Genomic DNA, 22,220 nt, shown 5'->3' on the forward strand with positions numbered 1-22,220 from the left:
ATCTTCACCAAGAATGTTTGAGAATTGCTAAACAAAGTATCATATAAGAATGTGATAAAATATTATTATGCCATAAAAAATGATGAAAAATGGTTTCAGATAAATCTATACAGAAGAATGCAAATTGAAGTGAGAAAAACCAGGAGGACAATATACATATAACAACATTTGTATTATCAGTATTCTTAAAACTGTCATCATTACTAAGGTAATTTGAAAAAAAAAAGGTTGGAGCTGAGTTGTGTATGATGGAGTGATTGTAAAAAACAAAATTGGGTGGGAATAGGTAAAATGCAGCAATTGTATTATAAAAATGGGGCATTAAAGGATGAACCAATACAGAGAAAACAGGTGAGGGTGGGGGGCTGGTAATGTTAGTGTCATCTGGGTTGAAGAGGAAACAACATGTATGTCTGGAAGGCTGTAGAAATCTTCTGAATATGTAGAGAGTTGAGAAAACTGTGGGAAAGGATTTTAGAGGGTTATGTGAACTATGATTTGGCAGAGTAGGGGAGGAAACAGGGGGACTTTTGGAGGGGTGTGTGGATTTAGATGGGGGTAGGGGAGCAGATGATGGTCTCTTAGAAGGATGGATGAAGTAGGGTGGGAGGGTGTGGGGAGAAGATAAGGTAATAGGGATAGGGTAAAAAGAGGCTGAGAAAGAAAATAGTGAGTAAAAATAAGATGGAGGAAAATTCACAAATAATTTTAACTTTATATGTGATTAAGATATTTATGGTGGTTCTGTTTGTGATAGCAAAGAACCAGAAGCTGCAGGGATCCCCAACAATTGGGGAATGGCTGAACAAGTTGTGGTGTATGGTTGTGATGGAATATTATTGTGCTATTAGAAATGATGAGTTCAATGATCTTAGAAAGGCATAGAAAGACTTGCACAAAATGATGAAGAGCAAAGTGAGCAGAACCAAGTGAATGTTGCATGCAGTAACATCAATATTATTTTAAGAACAACTTTGAGTGACTAAGTCATTTTGACTACTATAAATGCCCAAATTAAAAATAAAGGACATGTGAAGAAAGACTCTACCTACATCCAGAGAATAATTTTACATACATACATGCATATGTATATATATATATATATATGTTTCTAATGGTAGCACACATATTTCATATGTGTGTGTATGTGTCTATGTATGTAGTATATGTGTATGTGCATGTATATATACTGCACATTTATGTGCACATACACATGCATATGTACATATACATACATACATACATATAGATAGATAGATAGATAGATAGATAGATAGATAGATAGATAGATAGATACTTATTTGTTTCTAATGGCAACCATCTCTAGGGCAGGGAGGAGGGAAGGGAAGAAAAAAGGGAAAAAATTACATGATAACTTTGCTGCATATTTGAAAGGAATAGCAAACTGTATATGGTAGATTTGCAGTTTCATGTGCAATCATCTTTTTTATTGTACTGTGTTATAGAAATGCTTGTTTTGTTCCATGAATTGAAAATAAAATAAATTGAAATAGTAATAATTGAATAATTGAAAATAAATAATGGAAAAACTAAAAACAAACAAACAAACAAACAAGCAAACCCAGCATTGTGAAGATAAATAACTTTGAGTGACCTGAGAATTCTGATTCACAGAATGACAAAGCATGATTCTAGCAGATCAATGATGAAGCATGCTGCTCATTTCCTATCAGAGAAAAGGACTCAAGGTGAAGAATAAGACATTTGGACAAGGTCAATGCAAGGATTTGTTTTAATAGATTGTATATTTGTTATAAGAGTTTTAGTTTGTTTTGTTTTTATTTTTGTTTTAGTTGGAATGGGATGTGGGAGGAAGAAAAAAATTGGTTAACTGAGAGAAATGAACTTAAATTTAAAAACACAAAAAGAAGACACTATAATTCTATGTCTGTTTTAGATATCCTCCATTCATTAAAGCTGCAAATAATATAGTGTGACTGTGGCCCAAAGTGTCCCTTTCTATGAGGAGCTGCCTCCTTCCATGAGTAGTTTTTGCTTTGGAGTCATATAGGCAACATTCATCCTGAGGAGAACCTGACCCCGATAAGTAGGTGGTCAGTCATCTCTCAATCTATCTCACTGGTTCACTGTCTAATTTCGAGAATAACTAGGAGGAAATTAAAAAAAAACACTTAGATATGATTCATGTCTAGTTTCTCCTCAAAAGAGATTAACAAGTTCCCTTCTAGAAAAGACAGTCAAAATACAGTATAACTATCCAATATAGGATAGATGTTTATTTCTTTAATAGGAGCATTTACATAGTGCTTACTATATTCTAGGTACTGTTCTAAGTACTTTACTAATATTATCTTATTTGGTACTCATGACTACTCTGGGAAGTAGGTGCTATTATTATCCTCAATTTACAATTGAGAAAACTGAGGTAAATAGAGGTTAAGGGACTTGTCCAAGGTCACACAACTTAGTCCATTTTGCTTGGAACAATGAGACCAAAACTGGTGAGAATATAAGGAAGAATAGGAGGAACCAGAAAGAGGAAATAAAAAAAAAATAGAGGAAAAAAAGAGTAAATAGTATGCTTCTGTTTGCATTCAAACTCCATAGTTCTTTCTCTAATTGTGGATAGCATTTTCCATCATGAGACTTTTGGAGAAGTTTTAGATCCTTGTACTGCTGTGAACAGCTAAGTCATTCACAATTGATCATCATATAATACTGCTATTACTGTGCACAGTGTTCTCCTTGTTCTGTTTGCTTCACTAAGCATCAGTCCATACAGGTCTATCCAAGTTTTTCTGAAGTCCCCTTGCTCATCATTTCTTATAGCACAATAGTATTCCATTACATTCACATACCACAACTTGTTCAGCCATTCCCCAACTGATGGGCATTCCCTCAATTTCCAATTCTTTGCCACCATAAAAAGAGCTGCTGTATATATTTTTGTACTTGTGGGTCCTTTTCCCATTTGTATAATCTCTTTGGGATATAGCCCTAGAAGTGCCATTGTTGGGTCAAAAGGCATGCGTGGTTTGATAGCCCTTTGGGAATAGTTCCAAATTGCTCTCTAAAATGGTTGGATCAGTTCACAACTCCACCAACAATGCATTAGTGTTCCAATTTTTCCACATCTTCTCCAACATTTATCATTTTCCTGTTTTGTCATCTTGGCCAATCTGGGAGGTGTGATGTAGTATCTCATAGTTGTTTTGATTTGCATTTCTCTAATCAATAGTGATTTAGAACATTTTTTTCATATGACTATAGACAACTTTAATTTCTTCATCTGAAAACTGCCTGTTCATATCCTTTGACCATTTAGCAATTGGGGAATGACTTGTATTCTTATAAATTTGACTTAGTTCTCCACATATTTTAAAAAAGAGGCCCTTATCAGAGAGACTGATTGTTAAAATTCTTTCCCAGTTCTGATTCCCTCCTAATCTTGGTTGCATTGGCTTTGTTTGTGCAAAAACTTTTCAATTTAATGTAGTAAATTATCCATTTTGCATTTCATAATATTCTCTATCTCTTGTTTGGTCATAAATTCTTCTGTTCTCCATAATTCTGCCAGGTAAATTACTCCTGGCTCTCCCAGTTTGCTTATAGTATCAACCTTTATATCTAAATCATGTACCCATTTTGACTTTATTTTGGTATATGGTATAAGATTTTAGACTATGCCTAGTTTCTGCCATTTTCTTTTCTAGCTTCCCCAGCAATTTTTGTCAAATAGTGAGTTCTTATCCCAGAAGCTGGGATCTTTGGGTTTATCAAACAGTAGATTACTATAGTCATTGACTACTGTATCTTCTGTACCTAACCTATTCCACTGATCCATCAATCTATTTCTTAATCAGTACCAAGTAGTTTTGATAATTGCTGCTTTATAATACAATTTAAGATCTGCTATGGCTAGGCCATCTTCCCTAGCATTTCTTTTCATTAGTTCCCTTGATATTCTGGACCTTTTGTTCTTCCAAATGAGTGTTGTTATTATTTTTTCTAGCTCTATAAAACAATTTTTGGTAGTTTGATTGGTATGGTACTGAATAAGTAAATTTTTTACTATATTAGCTCAGCCTACCCATGAACAACTGATGTTTTTTCATTTATTTAGATCTGATTTTATTTTTGTAAAAAATATTTTGTAATTGTGTTCATGTAGTTCTTGAGTTTGTTTTGGCAGGTAGACTCCTAAATATTTTATAATTTCTACAGTACCTTTAGATGGAGTTTCTCTTTCTATCTCTCACTGTAGGGCTTTGTTGCTAATATATAGAAATGTTGATGATTTATGTGGGTTTATTTTATTACCTGCAACTTTGCTAAAGTTGTTTATTATTTCAAGTAGTTTTTTTTATTTGATTCTCTAGGATTCTATAAATATATCATCACACCATCTGCAAAAAGAGATGGCTGTGTTTCTTCTTTGCCTATTCTAATACTTTCAATTTCTTTTTCTTCTCTTATTGCTAAAGCTAACGTTTCTAGTACCATATTGAACATTAGTGGTGATAACATACATCCGTATTTCACCCTTGATCTTATTGGAAATGCTGCTAGCTTATGCCATTACATATGACATTTGCTGAAGGTTTTAGGTAGATGCTACTTATCATTTTGAGGAAGATTCCATTTATTCCTATGCTCCCTAGTGTTTTTAATAGGAATGGGTGTTGTATTTTGTCAACAGCTTTTTCTGGAACTTAAGCTTGGAGGGTGGAGCCAAAATGGCAGAGTAAAAGCAGTGATTTGCTTGAACTGTCCCCCAAGCCCCTCCAAATACCTATAAAAATGGCTCTAAACAAATTCTAAAGCAGCAGAACCCACAAAAAGACAGAGCAAAACAAATTTCCAGCCCAAGACAGCCTGGATGGTAGATCAGAAAGGTATATCATGCCAGGTGGGGAGAGGAGCGCAGTTCACCAGGCCACAGTGACCCTGGAGCAGGCCTCAGAGGACTGAATCACAGGCATCTGTGGTGGTTTCCAGACTTCTCAACCCACCAACACCAAAGACAACTTGGAAGGTCAGTGGGAAAAGTCTGTGTCAGTAGGGAGAAAGAGAAGCAGGTGGTCTCAGCTCCAGTCCCTGAACTCGGAGGGGGCAGCAGCTGCCTCCTGAGCTTCTGGCCCACAGACTGAGGGGGAATCGAGTGATTGATCAGAGTGGGATTGCCAGGATCTCTCTGCTGGTGCAGGATTCTCTTGCTTTGCCTGTGGTTGGATCTGGGTCACAGTTCTGGGTGGTGGTCCTGGGGCAAGGAGGAGTGCTGGCATGGTGGAGTTTGTAGTGGCTATGGAAAGGAAATCCTCCTCAGAGGTCCAAGACAGGAAAGAGTGCTCATAGACCAGAGCACAGGCCAGGAAAGAAGTAAACACCTCTCCCTTGATCATAGCACCTTGGAAGAACTGAAAATTTTCAGGTCTCTAGAAGTATCTCTGAAAACAGCTGCACCAAACCCCTGAAGCTTGGGACAGTACATTCTCCACACTGGAAGCAGACTCCTACCTTAACAAAGAGTTTTTAAATCAAGTAATTGACTGAGATCATGAGCAAGCAGCACAAAAAGAGTCAGACTATATTACCTTACTTTTATGACAAAGACCAAAACATACAACCAGAAGAAGATAACGAAGTCAAAGCTCCTACATCCAAAGCCTCCAAGAAAAATATTAATTGATCCCAGGCCATGGAAGAGCTCAAAAAGGATTTTGAGAAGCAAGTAAGAGAAGTAGAGGAAAAACTGAGAGTGATGCTAAAGGAGACTCAAAAAAAAATACTGAAGAAAATAACATCTTAAAAAATAGCCTAACCCAAATGGCAAAAGAGATCCAAAAAGCCAAAGTCAGTTGAAGATGAAGGGGTGATATCTGGAAAATAAAATTAAGGGGTGGGAGAATATTATACTGGGAGAAGGAGAAAGGGAGAAGTAGAATGAGGTAAAATATCTCACATGAAACAGACAAGAAAAGGCTTTTACAGTGGAGGGGAAATGGGGGAAGGTGAGAGGGAATGATTGAATCTTATTCTCATAGGATTTGGCTTAAGGAGGGAATAACATACACAATGGGATATGGAAATCTATCTTACTCTACAGGAAAATAAGGGTGGAAGGGGACAAGAGAGCAGGGGGTTGATAGAGGGGAGAACAGACTGGGGGAGAGGATAATTAAAAGCAAACACTTCTGAGGAGGGACAAGGTCAAAAGAGAGACTAGAATAAATGGGAGGTAGGATAGGATGAAGGGAAATATACTTAGTATTTCACAACAGGAGTACTACGGAAGTGTTTTGCATGACTACACATCTATAACCTGTATTGAGATGCTTGCCTTTTCAATGAGGGTGGGTGGGGAGGGAGGAAGGGAGAAAATTTGTAACCCAAAGTTTTAAAAACACATGTTAAAAATAAAAAAAATCTTAAAATTTTTTTTAAAAAAGCCTTTTCTGCATCTATTGAGGTAATCATGTGTTTTTTGTTAGTCAGAATAGAAAATTTTGAATCTGCAATGACAAGCTTCACCAAAAAAACAAACAAACAATCAGACAAAAGAACAACAGATTGAGAATGCAAATACACAGAACTGAAGGACAACCTAGAAGAAAAGAAGCAAAAAGCAAGAATGTTAAAAGAAAATATGCTCACTTTTCCAGAAAAACATATGGATCTCAAAGACAGGATGCCTAGAGATACACAAAGGATCATAGGTCTCCTAGAAGGACACAACACGACAAAAATGAAGAAGAAATAATGAAGTAATTAATAGAAGAGAACTGCCCATGACTTCTGAACATAGAAAATGAAATTCCAATTGAAATAATTCATGGATTTCCTCTGGGGTGGAGGGAGGGACAAGGCTGCAAACTCTAAGAAACATAGTAGTTAAATGTAACAATTCCATTTAAAAAAAAAACAAATTCTACAAGCCATCAGGAGAAAGACTTCCAAAAACAAAGAAAAAAACATTCAAATTATGCAAGATTATTCCCTACCCACTAAAAAAAAAGGAGGATGGGATGGCATTGGAGCTCAGAATGCAGCCCAGAGTGACCTATTCTGCACATCTCAGCTTAACTGTACAGAAATAGAAGGTGAACACTCAATAACAAAGAAGAGTTTGAAACACTTTTAGAAACAAAATCAAAATTGAAGAGATTCTCTGCTTCCTGAATACCCCCAAACAATAGAAATGCAGGAGTGAATAAAGTCCTCCTGACTTCAGGGCTGGTGCTCTATTCACTGCACCACCTAGCTGCCCCTCATTTGGTATTAATTAAAGAATAGGGAGATAGATAAATGAAATGGACTAGGCAAGAGAGATTCAGAAACAATAAAATTCAATAACCTAGTATTAGATAAAATATATGTGTGTGTGTGTATACACTTATACTTGTGTATATACACATCCATATATGTTTACATATGTATATTATGATGCATATGTATGTATATATGTAAAATTGTTTATATATCTTATGCATAAAACCCTTATCAAAGGGTTTTGATACAAAGATTTTATACAAATCTTTGCTTCAAAGATTTTTTTTCCTCTTTTATCAATTCCTTTCTTATTCTAGATCCAATTATTTTGTCTGTGCAGAAGCTTTTCAGTTTCAAATAATCAAAGGTATCTATTTTATTTCTTGTAATGGCCTCTTGCCTCTCTTTCTTGGTTTAGTAAAAAATATATCTCTTGCCCATAGCTGTGAGAGGTATAGTATCTGTTTACTTTTTTATGGTATGATCTTTAATATTGAGGTCACATAGCCTTTTAGAATGAATTGTGGAGTGTGATATAAAGTGTTAGTCTAAATCTAATTTCTGATATACTGCTTTCCAGTTTTTCCAGCAATTTTTTTTTTAGCAAACAGAGAGTTTTTCCCTAAGTAACTTGTATTTTCCACTTTATTTAACATTGTGGCTTCTGAATCTCCCTTGTCTAGTCTATTCCATTAATATATGACTAATAGCCATTCCCCAATAGAGAAATGGTCAAAGGAAATGACAAAAAGTTCTTAAAAGAAGAACTGAAAAAATATTTACAACCACATGGAAAAATCACTGATAAAATCACTAATAAAAAGAGAAATGCACATCAGAACAACTGTGAAGTTTCACCTTATACTTCATAAATTGGCAAAAATGATTTTAAAAAATGGCAATAGTCAATGTTGGTGGGCTTGCAGAAAAAAAGGCACACTCATACATTGCTCATTGGGAACACTTTGGAATTGTGCAAATAAAGTGCCTAAAATTGCCATATCCTTTCAATAAGAGACTCCATTAATGGACTGATACCCCAAGGAAGCCATCAACAAGGAAAAAAATATGCTCCAAAAAACTTATAGCAGCAGCTAAGAATTAGAAACAAAGTAGATGCCCATCAATGAAGGAGTGCTTGAATAAATTGTGTACATGAATGCAGTGGAATATTACTGTGTTACAAGAAATGATGTGTGTAATAAGTAGAGAGAAATTTGGAAAGATCTATACAAACAGATGTAGTGTGAAGTAGGCCAAACCAAGAAAACAGGAGAACATTGTACACAGTAACAACAATATTGTATGGTGATCAACTGTGAAAGACTTAGCTATTCTCAGCAATACAATGATCTAAGACATTTTCAAAAGAGTTATGATGAAAAATGCTATTCGCTTCCAGATAAAGAACTAATGGCATATGAATGCAAATTGAAGCATACTTTTTGCATTATTCTTCTTTTTTTGGCCTGTAAAGTTTTCTTTTGCAACATGGTCAATATGGAAATGTTTTGCAAGACTACACATGCATAATCTATATTAAATTCCTAGCCTTCTCAAGGAGGGTTTGGGAAGGAAGGGAAGGAGAGAATTTGGAACTCAAAAGTTTAAAATGCCAATTTAAAAAATTGTTTGCATGCAATTGTGAAAAAATAAAATTAAATGAGAAAAAATACTGTTTGTCATATGGAATGACTGTCTGGGAGGGTAAGGGAATGGTTGGGATAACTATGAGATATAAGAAAGAGAAAATAAAAATATAAACTAATTAAGAAAACAAACAGGAACAATTAATCTGTACATAAGGATCCCTGTGGCTACATATTGACTTAGAAAGCCACAAATGAAAGATCGAAGATAACTCCAAAAGACTCACAATGGAAAAAGCTACACATATCCAGAGAAAGAACAATAGAATATGAATGCAGATGGAAGCATACTATTTGCTCTCCTTTTCTTTTGTTGTTTTGTTTTAATTCTTCTTTCTTGTAGTTCCTCCCATTGGTTCTAATTCTTCTTTACATCATGACTAATGTAAAAATTTGCTTAATATGAGTGTATAAGTAGAATCTACATCAGATTGCATGTTGTCTTTGGGAGGGGGGAGGAGAAAAAGGGGGAGAAAATTTAGAACTCAAAAACTTACGGAAGTGAATGTTGAAAACTAAAAATTAATGAATAAAGTGTGTAAAAAATAATAAAAAGAAAAATAAAGGCACAAATGTTTGTGTATTTCTTTATTATTATTATTGTATCAATACATTAAAATCAGACAAGTCTATGGTGTTTTTGTTTTTGATATACATTTCTACTCTTATTTTCAAAAATTCTTTTTTTGTACTTATTTTTGTTTTCTTAATTTGTTGCTTTTCTAGTTTTTAAATCACATTTTTAGCTAATTTTCACTTTTTTATTTTGTTAATACATGTTTTCAGAGATACAACTTTTTCTTTGAGGAGTATTTTAGTTTTATCCTGAAATTCTGGTATATTATATAATAGTTATCATTAATCGATCCATCAACAAGTATTTATGAATCCTATACTAGATGTAAACCACTGTGATAGATTCTGGGGATGTTTTTGTGTTATTGTTCAGTTTCAGTTGGTTCCACCTCTTTGTGACCCATTTTGGAATTTTCTTGGAAAAGATAATAGGTTTCCTATTTGCTTTAGCTCATTTTGCTAATGAGGAAACTGAGGCAAAAAGGGTTAAGTGACTTGCCCAGAGTCACACATCTGGTGAGTGTCTAAGGTCAAATTTGTACTCAGGTCTTCCTGACTCCAGGTCTGGCATTCTAATCTGCCCCTGATTCTGGGAACACAAACAAAAATGAAACATATCCTATCATCTAAGTTAAAGATAACAAGATGCATGTATATAAGATGGTATATACAAAATAAATATATGAATATAAAATAATGGAATTGGGGTAGCACTAGTAGATGGGGCTATCAATAAAGTACTCATGTAGAAGGTGGTACTTAAGCTAAGCTTTGAAGCAAATTAGAGATTTTAAGAAGTGGAGGTAAGAAGGAAGTGCATTTTATCCCATTCAGAGCCATGGAGAGAAGATAAGAGCATCTGTGTGAGAAATAGCGAGAAGGGCATTTTGGGGCCAGACTCTAGAGTGTGTAAAAGGAAATAATGTATAATAAGGTGATCATTCTATGGTTACATAATTCTTATTTTATAATGAATCTCCATTTTCTATCAGCAGTTTTGCTTGGTTTCAACTCTATCATTAAACACCAGGCTTCCCCCAGGATAAACTACTACCTGAAATCTCATCTTTATGCAGATTAATTCAATTTTGATACCCAACACTTTCTGAACTTCCTCAGTTGTCATTCCTCTCTGATTGGAGGGCTGGGGGATGTAGAAATAAGCTCTTTCCTAAACTTTCCTTTATAATGGCCTCAGATCAGAATTTTCCAGGTAACTGCATTTTCCATCACTAGTTCTTCTTGATTTTGACTCCATGGGAAATCACACTTCCTGTGCCCTCCTTCTCTCTCCCCCACCTTAATTAACTTAATTTGTGTGTTTTCTTCCCCCATTAGATTGTAAAAATCCTTGAATGCAAAGACTCTTTTTCTTTTTTTTTATTTGTATCCCCAGCACATAGCAAAGAGCCTGGCACATAGTAGATGTTTAATACATGTCTATTTAATTGAATATAAACAAATTTGTTTTGAGCCACTCATTACTCACTTTGTAATTACTCATTTTCCATTTAGCTTTACACCATTTGTTTTTCTTATATTAATTACTATTTTACTAGTAATATTTTATTACTACTAGTAATTAAAGTAGTAATATTTTACATTACTAGTAATTAGTATTAGTACTAGTACTAATTAGTACTAGTAATTACTAATACTAGTAATTACTAATTACTAGTAATTAGTATTAGTACTAGTAACTAGTATTAGTAGTAATATTTACATTAGCAAATAAAATATTACTACTAGCAAAGGAAATGCATTATGGTTTGAAAAGGATACTTAATATTTCTTTTTATATTTATTTATAGTTTCTTTTTGTCTTAAGGTAGGTCAATTTTCAAAATGTAAATTGTAAGGCCGAAAAATATATGTATTCTTTGCCCAAAAGTCTGTTGGCATTTTCCTTTTTCTTTCTCTTTCTCAAGTCAATTCAAAAACCATTCATTATTAAGTGTCTACTATGTTCTAGGCACTAAGCTAAGTGCATAGGGGTACAAAGAAATTAAAAAAAAATAGTCCCTGCTTTCAAGGACCTCATGGTCTACTGGGGGAGATAGAGTTCAAATGACTTTATATCTTATAAACAAGATATATGCAAGATAAATTAAAGATGATCTCAAATGGAAGGCATTAAGATTAAAGAAGATTGGGTAAAACTTCTTGTAGAAGGTGAGACTTTAAATGAGATTGGAAGGAAGCCAGAGAAGCCAGGAGACAGAAAGGAGGAAGGAGAGAGAGCTCCAGGCATGGAGGACAACCAGTGAAAGCCCAGAGTTAGAAGAAGGACTATATTATGGTAAGAACAGAAAGGGGACCACTGTCACTAGATTAAAGTGTACATGGGAATTAGTAAGATGTAAAAAAAAAAAAAAACAAAACTGGAAAAATAGCAAGGCACAAGGTTATGAAGAGTTTTAAATTTATTCAGTTCTCAGAAAGTAATATTAAAGTTTCCTATAATTATGGTTCTATCATCTCTGCTTTTTTTGCAATTTATTATCTCTTAATAATTTACAGGTTATAATATTAGTTATGAATAAGTTTAATAATGATACTGTTTCTGTGCCTATAGTATCTTTATGCATAAAGTAGTTACTCTGGCTATTTCTCTTGAACCTGTAGATTTTTCTTCATTCTTTTTCTTTATTTCATTTTATATTTATTTTACTTTTTTACAATATCATTAGATCTTTTTAAAATAATCTGATGAGTAATAAACTTTATTTTGCTGTTTCACTTAATTTTCTGTGTTTCTAGTTTTTAAAATGAGTTTTTGTACATACCAAATTTTGAGGTTTTATTGTCTTATCCACTCTTACCCTCTTAATTTTTTTTGTCAAATTTAATCTATTTACATTTAAAGTTGTAATTTTAGACTTACATTCCCCTTTATTTATCTTCTGAATTAATTTCCTCTTTTCTTTTTTAATTTAATATTCTCTCCCTGTGATTAATTTTTTTTCATTAGATTTATCCCAGCCTTTTCTGACATATAATCTCAAGGTCCAAATGTCAGATATATCTTCTCATAGGTATTTTGTATTCCAAATTCCTTCATTTGACTTGAATTGTTATTCCCTATTTTTTTATTCATTTCCCACTGACCCCACAATTTTTGTTTTTTCTCTTTTCTAACTTTGATGATAGTGTGGTTTACTGTCCCACTCCCACCTCTTAACCTGAGTGACATTTATTGATGATACTGTTTTCCAAGAACGTTCATTTATTTTGTATACATCCTTATTTCTATTCCCAATCTAGACTATTGCAAAATATATTCTCTCAATCATGGGCCACATACTTACCTGTTCCTTCTTTATTTTTCTCTCTCTTTCTCTCACAAGACTAATATGGATGATCAAGGACCTCACTGAATCTTTTCATTGTTTATTTTAAAATGTATGTACAGAAGATGAAATGAATAGCAGGTAACAGAGAATTAATGAAAAATCACAAGTCTATAAAAGGCAGGAGTCTATAAGAATGAAAATCAATTATGTTCAAGATCAGAATGAGTTCAAGCTTCAAGGGGAGTTAAGGACAACCAAAAGATTATTTTTAGCTATATTGCAGTGAGTAGAATAAAAGAAGGGATGAAATGGCTGCTTCAGGTAGATAGTAAAATGATAAATGATAACAGAGAAAATGCATAGTTGCTCAATTTTAATTTTGCTTCTCTTCCAAAAAGAATTTGAAAAGGAAATGACAGAACAAAAACAGCTAAAAGAGAGTTACACTCAAGATAAGTAAGGTGATTGCAAGAGGATATCTATTTTTCATGAATTCAAATCACCCCTCCAAGATGAAATAGATCCTAAGGTACGAAAGAACTGGAAGCTGTGATTACCATGCCATTGCCAGTGAAATTTGAAAATGCATGGAAAATTGGAGAAGGCTGAAGTAAAGCAAATGTTGTCCCTATTTTCAAAAAAGGAAGAGAACAGATTCTGCTAGACTTGAATTCCTTGGAAAATTCTATAATGGATCATTAAACAGATAGGAATATCTAACAAAAGAACATTGATTAAAAGAGTAATGTTGGGCTCCTATTGGGTGAGTGACTTCACTGAAAAGCACCATGGCCAATGGAGAAAAGGAGAGGAGAAAGAAATTTCCTCTGACTCACCCACTCACAAGCAACATGATTACAGGGGTCCTCTCTACCATAGCTTCTTCTCTTTTTTGTTCCCAGGACTCCAAATCTTCAAAACTCTCATTTTCCCCATGACTTAACAACTTCTACTGACTTTTTTTCCCCAAAGGACACTGGAAATGTGGCTGATCTTCTGTTAGCCAATGGAAAGATGCCTTTCAGTTCCACCAAGTAGAACTCCTTTCCACTTCATAGGTAACAAAATGAAAATACTTCTTCGTACTTAGGACATTATTGTCTTGTTGTCTTTGCCATCTTCCCCTTAGTTTCTGTGTTCACATCAACTGGGCTGGGGAGAAATCTATTAGTAAGGGATCTTCCAACCTCCTCCCCCTCCACTGAACTTCCAACAACTATATGAATTTTCTTCATTTTTTTATAGAGTGGAATAAACCCTGACATATACCAGCTATGTACATTGGTACCCTTAGTGCTACTAATGGAGCACAAAATTATTTGGAGATCTAGATACAAGCCATATTTTAACTATATTCTGATATTTCACAAAGGAAACATTGGGTGGGAGGAACACAAGCAAAAGAAAGAATATCTTAAGAGGACATCCTCAAGATTATACCTTATTCACACAAATTGTATCCTTGCGGTTCTGAATCACAGACTGTATACATAAGAAATATATAGTCACATGCATTTTAGTCAGCACCCTCGTGATGATCATTGACAATCTCCCAAGCCCCCAGTGAAAGTGATAAGATCATCAGTTTAGAACTGGAAGGGAAAAAACCCTCTCATTTTATAGATCAAGAAAATTAAATAGTGAATGACTTCCTCCAGGGTCAAAGAACTAGGAAATGTATGAGGCAAGATTCAAACTCAGATGATTTAGAAATCATCTCCTCAAGAATGACTGAACCCAAGATATAGGGGAAGGATTCTGAGATTAGTGTGCTTTCCTGTATCAGTTGTAATAGAAAGGTCCAGAATTTGGCTTTTACCTCCTGAAAGCATCCCAACCAAGACCCAGATACTACAGTATATTTTCACAGACCATGCTCAATTCAACCTGGGAAAAGCATTGACTTAGTCTATAAAGAGAAGAAGCCATTCCCCAAGTTCTGATTTGATCCAGAGTATCTGAGTATCCCTTGGGGAGTCAGCAAAGCAATAGAAATACCCAAAACCAAGGATCAATGCTTTTAATCTCAAAGGGTATAATAACTCCAGAGAATTCATCTTGATTGTGTTGTCCACATTCCCTGAGGAGAGTGAGAATCAAACCCAAAGATGGGGAGCGGTAAACACACAGCCATGCTTCTCATATTTCAGGTTCTTCCAGCTTAAGACCTTGCCACAATGACAGTTGGCCTTCATCTCCTCAGGTGGAAGCACGTAATGCCACATACACACATTCCCAATCTCTCCAACAAAGGACTGATTTATATTAAACCCACCCCCATAGGAATCCTGGTCTTGCCCCAGAATGATCTTGGCACATTCAAGGTGTATCCTACTTTCAAAACCTTCCTCATCAGTGGTTTTACATACACCCATAGCTCAGCAACCCCTGAGGCTGATTCCCAAGTGGCACAGATATCCATTGGGTTAAGAGGATGCCCTAACACCTGGAAAGAAACCTCTTTTCCACTGACAGTCAAACCATACTGTCCAAATCTGTTCCTGAAGAGAATCTGATTGTCCAAAGCTTGAGTGGTATAGGAGAATACAGAGCGGTTCTGTGTAGGTCCACAGGCACACAGTGGAGTTCTGTAGCTGTGTATCCAGCAGTGGTATCAGAGTCACATAGGAATCAGCTGATAGTTTTGGGAACAGGAACATCTTTCCCTCGAAGTCTGTGGATGAGAATTATGTGAAGAAAAAGTTGCCCTATATTTTCTTCTATGCTATTCTCTATATGGATAGAGATGTTGGATTCAGAACAATAGAACATAAACTCCTTGAGGGCAGGGACTGCTTTCTTTTAATCTTTGTATCTGCAGTATTTAGGACACTGACTTACAAATAGTATTCAATAAATGTTTAATTAATTAAGATGAATGGAAACTAAATTTGGATACATACAAACACACATATGTATTGCAAATGAAGAAAGTAAGCTAAAGAGAGGTTAAGTGACTTGTCTAGGGTTATATAGCTAGTAACGATCTGAGGCAATATTTGAACTCAGGTGAGGACAGATTGGTCTCTTCCAGAGTGACTGAACCCAAGGGTTAGGGGCAGACTTCTGGGAGTAGTCTGCTTTACACACACATACACACATACACACATATGTATGTGTATATATATACATGTATGTATCTGTATAAATATAAATATATATTCATATGAATATGCATATTCCTGTACATATACATATATGCAAAATGTTGTGGCAATGGCTATTAGCAAAGGAAGAAATAAGAATCTAACTCACTAGATAAATAATGAATGAAAGTACCCAGGTTACTATGAATGTGACGCTGGGGTCTACTTTGATTATGAATCTCCTTTACTAATGTCATAATTTATGGCCTACCACCTTCCCTGCTCCCCAGTGTAGTTCTACCCAAGATGGGGGATAATAGAACACAGTAAGTTCTCAAAATCACAGTAATAGAAGAAAGAGGTTGGTAGTTATTGGGACAGTGCTATAGCAAAGAGAGGTAGACTGGATGGGGGCCTAGAAAGGTCCTACTGCTTGGCTGTGATTGAGGAACCACATAAAGCCTACTGCTTCCTCATTGGTCAAGGTTGCTCACAGGAGGATCTCCTTGGATCCAGGAACAAAAGATATGTGGGACTAGAAAGGTGATGCTGATGATCTGCATAACCAGAGAGAGATGGTTTGGAGGCAGGTACATTTGGAATTGGGTCAGTCAGTCAATAAGCATTCGTTAAATGCCTACTATATTCTAGCTTGGTACTCTGCTAAGTGCTAAGGATGCAAAGAAAGGCAAAACTAACAAATATCTTCTCTCAGGAATTCTAATGGGGGAGGCAACATGTAAACCGTTATGCACAAACAAGATATAAACAGGATAAAATGAAGATAATCAACAGATGATATTGGGTGACAGAGGTAAATTGGATGACTACAGTTATCCAGAAATGAGTAGTCTCTCAGCAAGGCTACTCTCCAAATCTGGATTCTAAGTCCCTCCTTGACCTGTTCTTCTAACATGTAGCTTGTACTCCACATTTACACTTATAGTAAATTAATTTTAGTTACACTCAGCATCTGGCCAGAGAATCTGGTTTCTGTGAACAACTTACTTTTTAGAGAAAGGAGAGAAGGAGGAAGAAAAGATTATGCTCTATAGCTTGTAGCTAGCCTAATAAGGAGCCCCAGATCTTCAGCAGTTGACAGTAGAAGAGAAATGAAGGCATGAAAGGAGCCCCTTGTGAGATCACAGTGGGAAAGATAGAAGAGGGGCGTTAAACCTCTTCCATGGGAAAAGTGCCTGGGACAGGATTCCAAAAAGATAGTCAGGAGCCAATTGCTCTTACCCTCAGGAGAACTATAGAACTCTACAGAACTGCAGAACTATAATGTACCTTCATACAGCAGGTAGGGATTAAATTAGATAGACCCTCCTAAAGCTAGGATTAGGGCCGCTAGGTGGCACAGTGGATACAATACTGGTCCTGGAATAAAAACAACAACAACAAAAAAAACAAAAAGAAACAAAAAAAACTTATCTTCCTGAGTTAAAATCTGGCATCAGACACTTACTAGCTGTGTGACCCTGGGTAAGTTACCTAACCCTGTTTGCCTCAGGTCATTCATCTGTAAAATGAGCTGGAGAAGGAAATGGCAAACCACTTCAGTATTTTTGCTAAGAAAACTCAAAATGGAGTCACAATGAGTCAAATACAACTGAAAATAATTGAACAAGAACAAAAAGTTCAGATTAAATACTTTTATGATTTTATGATATCTCCTTCTGGTAAAGCCCTAAATTACTTCTCTTTCCATCAAGATTGGCAATATCAAGCCTTCCAGCTTTAGGGCCAGCTTCTTCCTTTTCTAGTCTTGTTTCTTTCTGTTTTCATACACATCAACCTCCCCTGTTTTGTGCCTGTCGCAGCCTTATTTTCTGGCCCACTAAGGGAACCCCTAATCCACAAATTCATTTTCTACCTTTCTGGGCCATAGATCCTGAGAGGATGATACAGAGCAGGGTCCACAGTAACTGTGTCTCCATCTCTTCTTCCTGAGGTTTTCAAGGACATCAACTGATCCAAAAGCAGAGGTGGTAGTGCTGGGCCTCCTGCTTGGCCCCTCAAGGACTATGACCCAGTCAAGGAAGAATATTTATGCCAGCAGATTTTGTGTTATAGATTGGTAAATATTAACTTGACAAGGAAATTCGACAGAAATGTTTTGGCCCCTCTTTCTTACCTTAGCACATTTTCTATCTGTCCTATTTTGCCCTGATTTAATCCTCTGCTCATAAGTTTCTTTAATATCTAGTAGTTGTATAACTATGGGCCAATCATTGATGAGGATAGTTGCATTCCTTATGTCACAAGATGGTGGTGAGAAAAGTGTTTCGAGCTTTATAAATGTCAATTTAATACTAATCTATCCTGATTATCCTTCACTTCATCACCAGATAAAACCAATCTGTTTCCTCCTCCCCATTTTCCTCTTTCTCTCACCATGGCTCACCCTCTCCTGATTCTAAGTCATTACAAAAGACTGCTGAAAGATGAAAGACAAGCTACTTGTAGTCCAGCTGTCCCAACAGTAATTTTTTCCAAATTTAGTCAAAATATATTTCAAGGAAACCTGTTCAGACTCCTTTTGTTCACGTCATGTCCCTTTTCTTCCTCCAGGAGAGAGAGTACTGTAGTACAGATTTTTAAAAAAATATATACTTGCATATAAACTTAATAATTTTCTATGAGCATTTCATATGTTGTTTCCCATCTTCCTCAGCTAGTCCTCTCAAGGTACCTCACAGATATGTATAAACTACTTTCATGCAACAGTGTGTGAACTGGCTAACTGGAAGCTAAGTGGTACAGTAGAGAGAGTGCTAAGTATGTAATCAGAAGACAAGGGAGTTCAAATCCTACTTCAAACATTTAATAGTTGAGTGACCTAGGGAAAATCACTTAACCTATCTGCATATCAACTAGTTTATTTTATGATATCTCCTTCTAAGTTACTTCTCTTTCCACCAAGATTGGCAATATCAAGCTTCCAAGCTTTAGAGCCACCTTCCTGTTCTTCTAGCCTGGTTTCTTTCTGTTGTCATGCTCATCAACCTCCCCTGTCTTGCATTTATCTAAGATAAGGTGGTAGAACTCATCAACCTCTCTCGTCCTTTTCGGTTCTAAGTCTGTGACTCAATAACCCTTGAATCAAGAGAGAGAAAATGGTAGCAATAAACTCAAGCTGAATATTTTGTCTACTGGTGTGGAGTGAATAGGTTTGAAGAAAGGAGTCCATTTTTATTTATTCAAGCATACAATATTTGTTAATTGAGAGCCAACTCTATGCCCAGTACTTTGTCTGAAGAATTAGACATTCCTTGAAGGTGGATACTTCTCTGTGTTTCTCTTTGTGTCCCCAGAAGTTAAAAGAGATCTCCTTATACATTTACAGAGAGGGAGAGAAGAGGGACTCCAGAGCCATGATTTTATAAGTGTAGGGATAGTCACCTCCAAACAATCATAAAATAGTGCCCTAAAATAAATCCTGGAATAGCAGAAACAGCAAAAAGATAGGGTGAAACAATCTTTTAGCCCAAGAAACTTGGAAGATAGGCAAGAAAAAAATCTGTCACACTGGGATAATAAAGGAACCCAGTCCAGGAAAGGAAACATCCCAGGAAGCCAACAGCAAGCCCCACCTCAGTAAATCAGCAGGAGATCCTGAGCCCCAGTGTGGTGGAGCAGGCAAATGCCAACACCAGCCACCCCCCCCCACCATGTGCCTCGGCATAGTCAGGGGAATGGGCAGACTCTAGTTCCTAGAACTGCCGAGTGCTTCAGCATAGCCCCAAACAAACAAGCAGTCTCCAGTGGCCAGATGGCCTGGAATGTCAGTGTAGCCCCTGGGAAATGCAGAAATACCCCACTGCCCTCAGCACACTCATGGCATCACCACTAGGACCCCAGGTAAACACCAGGTAAGCTGCCAGACCGCTATGGTCTCCAGCAGCACCAGCCACCCCCAACTTCATTCCCTCAGGGCAGCACCAGACATGAATATTCCCCATGGGTTTCAGGGCAACATCAGTGCAGTACCAGGTAAACAGCCAGTACCTGCAGCCACTGGTATAAGAAGCCTGAGACAATGTCCCTTCCACCTTGGGAGCAGAGTTCAAATTTAAAAGAAAGGAAAAAGGCCAAAAAATAAAGATGAGCAAAAACCAACCAAAAAAAATCTGACCATAGGAAGTTATTATGGTGACAGGGAAGATCAAGGCACAGACTCAGAAGAAGACAATAATGTCAAAACACCTATTGGCAAAATTCCAAACAAAAAAAGGAAGTGGTCTCAAGCTCAAAAAGAATTCATGGAAGAGCTCAAAAAAGAGCTTAAAATCATATAATAGAGGTAGAAGAAAAATTGGGAAAAGAAATGAGAGTGATACAAGAGAATTACGAAAAAAAAAAGAGTCAACAGCTTGGCAAAAGAAAACAACTTCTTAAAAAGTAGAATTGGCCTAATGGAAAAGGAGATACAAAAATCTACTGAAGAAAACAAGTCTCTTTAAAGTACAATTGGCCAAATGGAAAAGGAAGTACAAAAGCTAACTGAGGAAAACAACTCCTAAAAAAGTTAGAATTAGGCAAGTGGAAACTAATGACTCTATGAGATATCAAGAATTGATCAAATAAATCCAAAAGAATGAAAAAAATTGGAAAAAAATGTAAAATACCTCATGGGAAATAGATCCTGGACCTGGAAAATAGATCCAGGAGAGACAATATCAGAACCATTGCACTACCTGAAAGCCATAATCAAAAGGAGGACCTGGACAGCATCTTTCAAGAAATTATCAAGAAAACTGCCCTGATATCCTGAAAGCAGAGGGCAAAATAGGTATTGAAAAAATCTACCCATTACGTCAGGAAAAGAGATCCCAAAAAACTCCAAGGAATATTTAAAATTTCAGAACTATCAGGTCAAGGAAAAATTATGGCAAGTGGCCAGAAAGAAATGATTCAAATATCAGAGAGCCACAATCAGGATTATTTAAGACTTAGCAGCTGCAACATTAAAAGATCAGAGGTAATGGAACATGATATATTGGAAAGCAAAGGAGCTATGATTACGACCAAGAGTCACCTGCCTGGTGAAATTAAACATAATACTTCAAGGAAAAATGGTCATTCAATGAAATAGAAGGATTTAAGTTTCCATAAGGAGAAGATCATAATTGAACAAAAAAAATTGATCTACAGTATCAAGACCCAAGAGAAGCCTAAAAAGGGAAAAAAAGGGAAAAGAAAACATAAAAGATTGAAGGGAGCTTAACTGTTTACATCGTTACATGGGAAGATAATACTTTTAATCCTTAAAAATTGTACCACTAACAGTACAACTAGAAGACATAGTCAGAGGCAATGAGTATAAGGTGAATTTGAGGGAATTACATAAAAGATAATTGAAGGATGAGAAAGAATAGTACACTGGGTACAGAAGGAAGGGAGGGGTCAAATTATTTCACATGAAGTTAATGGGTTAAATTATTTCACACTAGCAGGCAAGAAAAACCTATTACCATGCAGGAGAAAATGGGAGTCTGTGTGATGGGCATCACTTGAACCTTACTCTCATCAGTATTGGCTCAAAGAGGGAACAATATACAATCAGTTGAATGTAGAAATCTGTCTTCCATGACAGCAAAGTAGGAGGGTTGAAGATTAAGTAAAGGCAGGGATGGGGACTGACAGAAAAGAAGGCCAATCAGGGGAGGTGGTAGATAGGATGGTCTGTCCCAGAGAGAAAGAGTAAAAGGAGAGGACAAACAGGAGGAAAAATAGGATGGAGGGAAATATCTAGTTAGTAATCATAACTGTGAATGTGAATGGGATGAGCTCTCCCTTAAAATGGAAGTCAATAGCAGAGTGGATCAAAAACCAGACTCCTACAATAAACACACTTTGGAACTCAAAATATTATAAAAATGAAAACTAAAAACAATCTTGTCATGTAATTGGAAAAATACAATACCATTAAAAATAAGAGCAGGGAACCCCCAATGAGGAAACTCTCTCTACCAATGCATATTGACAGCTTCTTGGCAGTTTATGGACCTGGAGGAACCAAAGAGGCTCTCAGAAATTAATGACAAGAAACTAAAAACATCTCAGAGGCAAGATTTGGATCCTGGTCTTCCTGACCCTGAAACTTTCTCTCTATCTACCACAACATAGTGGCTCTTGTTATGAACATCCAGGGCTTAATAAACTCTTATGAAATTAAATTGAAATGATGGGGGTAATGAAAAGAAACAAAATATGTTCCCTGCTCAAACTGTATATTATGGGACAAGTCAATTGAAACATCTGGGCTTTGGTTTCCTTGTCTGCAAATGGAACTTGTTGAACCTTTGCCATTGTCTTTTTTTTTTCAGTCATTTGGGCTTAAGTGACTTGCCCAGAGTCAC

The 22,220-nt window shown here is 36.1% G+C and overlaps 1 protein-coding gene across 1 annotated transcript in view; it reads right to left on the minus strand.

The window, feature by feature from the left end:
• The window catches only part of LOC114026397 (olfactory receptor 10J1-like), a 267,452-nt gene that overhangs the window by 150,448 nt on the left and 94,784 nt on the right, over positions 1-22,220 (minus strand). Inside the window, 1 exon segment of the mRNA XM_027840088.1 lies at positions 10,654-10,669. Coding sequence (XP_027695889.1) covers positions 10,654-10,669 — 16 coding nt within the window.

This window comes from Vombatus ursinus, unplaced genomic scaffold, assembly GCF_900497805.2.
Source record: "Vombatus ursinus unplaced genomic scaffold, bare-nosed wombat genome assembly UNPS02014838.1, whole genome shotgun sequence".
Lineage (NCBI taxonomy): Eukaryota > Metazoa > Chordata > Mammalia > Diprotodontia > Vombatidae > Vombatus > Vombatus ursinus.